The 7507-nt window shown below is 38.7% G+C and overlaps 1 protein-coding gene across 1 annotated transcript in view; it reads right to left on the bottom strand.

Annotated features, from left to right (window-relative positions):
• The window catches only part of LOC107720555 (neuroligin-2-like), a 56691-nt gene that overhangs the window by 47647 nt on the left and 1537 nt on the right, over nucleotides 1-7507 (bottom strand). Inside the window, exon 2 of the mRNA XM_016528282.1 lies at nucleotides 6981-7476. Coding sequence (XP_016383768.1) covers nucleotides 6981-7476 — 496 coding nt within the window. The remainder of the gene's footprint in view (nucleotides 1-6980; nucleotides 7477-7507) is intronic.

A 7507-nucleotide genomic window follows, 5' to 3' on the forward strand; every position in this document is an offset into this window, starting at 1 on the left:
ATATATATATATATATATATATATATATTTACAAACATAAATAATATATATAATATATAATATAATATTAAAAAATCAATAAAAAATAAGGAAAATCATCCTTGAGTATTATGAGAAATCAAATAAATTCACAATAAAACAAAAATAAAACATCCAGTTTAGGCAGAGATATGATTATTTTGAATGCCAGAATGTTTAAAAAAAGTCCTTAATAGGCTTGGATTACTTCATGGAAAATAATAATAATTTCTTTCTTTTCAATTTGATTTTGGAGTGAAATGTGAGCTTCTGTGAGATTTGACCAAAAAAAAAATAAAAAATGCAAACATGCTGCATCCTTTAATATCAAGAGCTCAAAAACAACCCACAAAAGTGGGAACTGTATCATGCAAACAGCATTCAGCACAGATTTCGTTACACATTTGCGCTGTTACCTGACTAGCACAACTTCAATACGACTCGGGCGGTACAATAACAAACAGAGCGTGCAAACAAGTGCCGCTATCAGAGGCCACAATTAATTCTCACTGAATTGCCCGCAGTTGTTTGGAGTGATTGAATAGGGAAAACAGCAAGACAAATTTTCGTATGTAGCTGAACTTACTGTACTTAGGGGGGAAAAGAAAAATATGGGAGAGAGAGAGAAGGAGACAGTATAATGGGAGATTTGCCTGCAGGGGATTGTCATGATCCACAGCATTGGTTTCAACCCTTGTCCCAGTAAGAAATGACTGTTTACACTATGTGTGTGTGCACGTCACCCTACATGATATGATTGCAGCAAAGTGGCTTTAGGCACATATGTATGCCGGAGATTGTGTTTATATGGGTGTTTGTGCCGTGATGCATATGTGTATATCGCAGAGGTTTGCCAGCTGTTGTGCACAGTGGGGAGGTGGATGGTGTCACAGCTCTTAAACCACCACACACAACACGGCTGCGGCCAAACACATCAATATAACTGATATCTGATCTGCCCTGGGCTTGGGTTCAAGACATTCCACTGACTAGACAAATACAAACACATTTGATCCTGTCACATTGTATGAACACACACACACACTCACTCAGAAGCTGCATGAATGTGGTGTTCTGGATTCAGATGTGTTTAGCCGTGTGTTCTGCTTTTCTGAACAGCTGCATGGTTGTGAAACTGTGTTTGATGGTGAACAGCATGAGTTGATAGTTCATCGCAGAGGTGAATCAAGCCTATCTACAGCTATCATAACATTCAAATTCAAACATTCACTTTTTTTTATTTTTTCCGTGGCTGCTCCAGATTTGCTCTCAGTTAACTTTGTTTCAGATGTTTCTCTTAAAATCCCTGTCCCTGTTCTCTTGGCGGCCGTCTTGATAACAGCCCCAGGCAGCTATTCTCTAGTAGCTGTACAATGTAGAAAGACCAAAATCTACAAAACTGTATGTCAAGATTATGTTTCAATAACCAACAATAAAATCTGACAACAATATAATAAAACTAAATATAGCCTATTTAGTTTTATAAGGTAAAAACGACTATTTTCACACTGGTCCAGCTAATATGCATGCTAATGCATTCTAGAGTAAACTGACTGGCCACTGTCTCATTTATATATAAGAAGGGATTTCAATTCTTATAACCACCATGATAAAAGTTATGAGTTTCATTATTTTTCATTATTTCATTTAATCTATTCAAGAATCCATATTCACCATGCATGTCACTGAGAAAAATAAAAATAGATGCAAGACATCTGCATGAGACATCTGTACAGTAATGACATTAATATGAATGTGAGTGGAAGATGTTAATATCAGCTTCATGTTTTTGCTATACAAAAGTTGGTTTTTGGAAAACTTAGATGCATTAAATTCTTTTCAATAGTCATATTCCTATCACAACTGGAACAGGGTCGAAAACTTTTCCCACACCTGTTAATGTGGGTGATTTAATAACACTTATCCATCATAAATATTATCAACCATAATATTGTTTTGCATGATTTTTAAAAATAAAAAAGTTGTCCTTTTGACAACTGAATTATTTTAGCTTTTATTTGGCTACTGATATGACCATCATTTTATCGAAAATGACTAAGTGCACCTTTAGAGAGATCTAATTTGCAATTTTTCCGTCTTTCCTGGATTGTTTTTAAATTGAAACCTGATCTCTAACTGTAGATAAAACAGATTCCTTGTCATTATATCAGAAATTCTGTCTCTGTGAAATTGCTGTGTGATTTTGCCAATTTCCTGACATTTATTGGGATATAATTTGAAGATATTTTGTACATACTGAGCTTGCTTATTCGAAAACTCTGCAGTAGAATGGTGATGAGGAGCATGACCAGTGTGTGTATGCTTGTGTGTCACGGCCGGGTCATCAATCACCAGCATCATTGATCGAATATTGATCAGCGTGGGCCATAATTCAGCATCTCTATCACATACAGCCTTACCAGCAGACCCACAGCGGCAGAAACCTCTCCTTTCAAGCAAACAATAGAGCAAATCTTATATACTTGTGCCAATTAGAGGAGAATGAGAAGACAATAGGAGCATATGCATCTTATGTACACACACTCTCCCTCGCTGCCTCTCTGTTTCTTTCTCTCCATCTCTCGTTCCCCTGCAGAAGAATCCTGATCAAATTTTCACCCGACCAAGGGCTGCTAGGATGGCAGAAATAGCAGCATTAGTTTGAGTTTTGTTCTTGCATCAAAAGCTATTGACACCATAGTTCTTCTGCAGCGTTGACCAACTGGTTATTTATTTATTTACCTTCACCAACATCACTAGACCCCAAATGCAAAATTCTCCCAACCCGCAGTGCCGCTAAGTGAATCTACATTTATATAATGCTGCCAAGCTTCAATTGACTATTGAACTGTTACCATCTTTTTGTTTAGCTGTGCACCTTATTGATTGTATTAAAGGGATTTTTTATTTGGAGCTCAGCCTTGAATGAAGAGAAGTGAGCGCTACGCTTCAATCTGCTTGACAAAACACGTCTGGGTGAAATCAAATTTCCCCTGACGTGACCGAGAAGCGGCCCCACCTCTGCTTCTGAAGCACAGTCGTACGTCACGTTTTTTCAGAGTCAAATGCCACATGCCTGAAGGAAATACCAGTGCTTGTACGGCAGAGAATGAATAGTGTTAAATTTTTAGGTGAATTTAGGTTTATGCTTTGGTTCTGAGTAAATGAAATGCCACATTGCAAGCTCCTTAAACTTTGGCTTTGTCATGACACCCAGTCTTTTTTTCTGCCCGCTGTGCATTAGAATCAACACACATAATGTGACTTCTGTGCAGTCTTTGCAGTTTAAAGAGACGAAAACAAGGCCAAATGCAATTCAGTATGCAAATACATTTTAGAAAGAAACCAGTAAGCAATGGTGTCATGGCTTTTGGTTAGATTTTGAAACAATGAATTAACAATATGCAGAAATGATGCACATTGATCAGTTAAAAAAATGAGTTAATAATTTAAAGTTAATTTAAATTCATTCAACAAATTTGAATGAAGACTATACATGAAGTGATCTGAGCTGAAATAGCAGAAATGGGAAGAGATGGATAAAAATAGACTGACAAACCAAACATTTGCCTCATCTGGTGCTAAACAAAGTAAGCAGAATGAGCAAATAAACAGCACTGTCAGCAGACGCAATTAACCGTGTGAGAATTCCTCCCAAAATATTTAGGAATATCAATATAACGCGGCCTTGCAATCATCGCAATAAAAATTAATCAATATTGGCTGTTAAACTGGATGTAGCATAAAATTAGCATTTCCAATTAAGCATTAATCACATAAACTGACTAAACTAATTGTGGCTGATTTGTTTAATTAGTTCAATTTCAAATTCACAGAGAGAGTGATCACTTTTATGTTCTAATACAAGAGAAGATTAGAGGTGAGAAGATGCTTGTCATTTGAATTTTATGATTATCTATCTATCTGTCTATGCAATGCATATTGTCAGCTCAGAATTAGAGTTAAAAAATTGAATCTGATAAAAATTAATTTCGAGTGAATATCCTGCTGAGTAAATATTTTCTAAATAATATAAGAAATGGTAGTAATCACAATATTTTTAGTAGAATGCTAAATGAAAGGCAACCATTTTTTGTTTATAATATCATGCATACTAATTTTTAACGCTCAGCATAAATGGGCTTTAGGAAGGAGATCCCTTGCAAGAGGATCATCATATTTGTGGCTTCTTCGAAAAGTCTGAAAATGCCTGAGAAAGAGAGAGTAAACGAGCAAGAAGGAGAGATAGATGAGTTCCTTCTACTCCTTTGGCTGTAAACTACACTCACATCCCCACAACATGTCCAAAAGTCCTACACTAAACACCCACCAAATGTTAAACTGAAATGGAGTGAAAGGGCCAAGTCCAGATCCATTAAATCCCTCCCGAACCTGTGAATGATTCTCAGCGCAGTGACTGTGTAGGAATCCCCGTCAGTGAGTGTGTGCTGGACGATTTTTTGATAAGACTCACTAGCTGCGCAGTGGCGCTTGGCACACATAAACATGGGAAGCGATGAGTGTGGAGAGCGTGTACACCACCACAACACTGTCAGATGCATTAATCACTTACTGTGGAGGAACTGTTTTTCTGGGATGCTATGAACAAGAGGGTTTTTGTGTGTTTTTTTTGTGTTGTAGACCCATATTAACACTGCAAAGGCAGCATCAAAGTCCCGTCTGAAGAATTCACACACTTTCAATGCAGTCATATGTCTGCATGCATACTGCAGATTCACTGCATTGCTGTCTGTAAAAATACTGCAACCTTATACACATAAAACACATACTCACAGATTCCCTTGTGTGTACATGCAATTCATCTTCATAATTATGAAAAAATATCTTCTCTTGTTATGTGGCCCAAATTTGCATATTATTTCTTATTAGGGAAAAATCTGTTTCTGTTCACAGAAGCTGATTCTTTGAACTCTTGTGTAAATGACACATGGACTTTTTGATGTTTCCATGTTTACTGTGTGAAAATTCTCTCAGATTAAGATTAATCACTAATTATTTATCTCATTCATTCTTATTTATGATGTTTACATGTGGATCTACAGCTGAAAACTGCTAAGAAACTGATAGGAAAGAAAAGGCACAAATGAGATATTTAATGTTGCAATTTCTTCTCCTAGACAGCAATAAGATTAAACTGAGACTTCAAAAATGATGTTGTCTCAATAACAGTAGATATACTTGACAATATGTAGCACTTTATTTTATTAGTCCAATTTAGACAATATACTAAATACAACGTTCTGTCATGAAACTAGATGGTGCAGGCCGATAGGTTCCAACTCAATCTGATATAATCATATGATTATTCACATGGGGCAGCTGATTGGTTTCTTACATATCAGCAGCCAATGAGCTTGCTGCTCAACATTCAAATACTTGGCTAGTGCTTGCTGTAGCAGTTGCAGCGCACTTCAGAAACCCTCTACCTTCCCCAGCTCCACCTGTATAGATCTGCTATGGGGTGATTTCATGTATGATATATATGGGGGTTATTTCATACATGTTACATGTGCAGCAGCAGTATTTCCTGCATGCTCACAGCAGCATGTCTGTGGATGTATTGGCAGTAGCAAGTCTCTGTACTAGTAGTAACTACGCGGCAGCAGTGTAGCAGAACTATTCCGCCAAGACCAAACACATTAACACTGTCATGTATATTACAATGATAAAACTCTCCCAGAGTTGTCATGACAGAACTCTAAGTAACTTATCAACTAGATATCAACTATTAGTCATTAGAATAGACTGTCTGTTTAATATCTCCTAACACTTTATTTTGATGGTCTCTTAACACACAGTCTACTGGCTTTAAAAAACTTTGCAATTACTTACCAACTTATTCTACTAAGCCTAACACTAATCCTAACCTAACAGTCTAATTATACTCTAATGAGAGTTAGTTGAATGTCTAAAGTGGACTATCGAAATAAAGTGTAACCTGACAACCTATTTTATTTTCAAAGCTAGAGGAAGATTCAAACCTGTGATCACTTGCAAAAAGTATTCCTCTAAGCTACATCGTTTGAGCTGCTCGAAGACTGAAATTCTAGAATCGCCCCTGCAATGGATGCATCATCCGACTGCAATCTACAGCACTTAGTGAATGTATATCTACAAATTAAGGAAGACTGATTTACTGACTCACTGTAATGGACAGGCACATTAACACACTCAAAGAGTACACAGAGTTGCTAAAATGCAAAAGTGCTATTAGCATTAGAAGACCTCCTGTGTATATGGTTTCATCATTGAAGAGCTATCATCTCTCGAACAAACACGCATTGCCTGCCATACTCCCATGACTATGACAACCCAATTCAAGAGCTGGCACAGTGAGACATTACCCAGCAGTCTCTGCACAACCCATTTACAAACTACAGGCCCATTTATCAGAGACTTTAGCACATGCTCAGATTGTTGCCCGTGCAGTTTCAGTAACAATCACTGACTGGAGCATGTTAAATATCTCTTGCGCTCAAAGGAGTTCTTGCTCTCTTTATCTCTGGCAACTACCGTTTTGTATGCACTAAATGCAAGTAATCTAACTTAAACCCTAAATGCGATTACAAGCAACAGATTACTTTAGCTTCTTTTATAGGCGAACAAAAAGAAAAGGATCCCAAGGTTATCCGGAGAACGGGTTATGAAGAAATTGTCTTATTTGGAAGTGTAATGGTTGTAAATGTGTTTGAATCATCTGTTTTACGTCCCGTAATATCCCTGTACCCCACACCACTACAGTAAGCTCTGGAAAAGGATAGAATCACTTGAGAAGAATACAGGTGATTAGTCTCCTAATCACTCCCAATCACCAGAGCTGGGGAGGATGAACATGCTATGTTTTCTTGTGTGGGTGAAAATATGTTTAAAGTGAGTAAGAATGAACATGGATGAAACATAAATGTACCACAGATTAACCTATATGGGCTTCTGAAACTTACCGTCCTCTGTGGGAACGTAGACGTTGAGATAAAGGCAGTCCTCGCTCTGGTTCTGTACATAAGCCGCGGCAGCATCCAGGTTGTCGGTGAACCATACGGGAAGCATGATCTCTGGCAGCACCCCTTGGATGTTCTGTGGGCACACTGGTGCAAACTGGGTAGCGTTACGGATCTCCTGCCAGGAGCCTGGTGCCTCCGGGGGCTGGAAGCGCCTCTCGCCTACTGGCGGGGTGGCATAGGGGACGCCCAAGTACTGCTCGACCGGACCCAGAATCTCATTGTTCAGCTCCTTGCGTACGCCCCGAAGCTTCCCATAGCCTGTGGTGACCATAGGGTGCTTGGCGGCGGTGAGGTCTGCCCGCTGGCAGGAGGACAGTGCCAGGCGAAGTGCCAAGCCCAGCAGCCACACCAGGCAAGTTTCAGAAGGGAGAAGAGTTTCAAGCCGTCCAAGCCGTCCCGAAGTTAAGGGCTTTGTGGAAGTGAGGGTGTGCGTATCCTCAGCAGAGCACAGAAGAGGCAGAAGAGGC

The sequence above is a fragment of the Sinocyclocheilus rhinocerous genome, unplaced genomic scaffold (assembly GCF_001515625.1).
Source record: "Sinocyclocheilus rhinocerous isolate Xijiao unplaced genomic scaffold, SAMN03320098_v1.1 scaffold603, whole genome shotgun sequence".
In the NCBI taxonomy this organism is placed as follows: Eukaryota; Metazoa; Chordata; class Actinopteri; order Cypriniformes; family Cyprinidae; genus Sinocyclocheilus; species Sinocyclocheilus rhinocerous.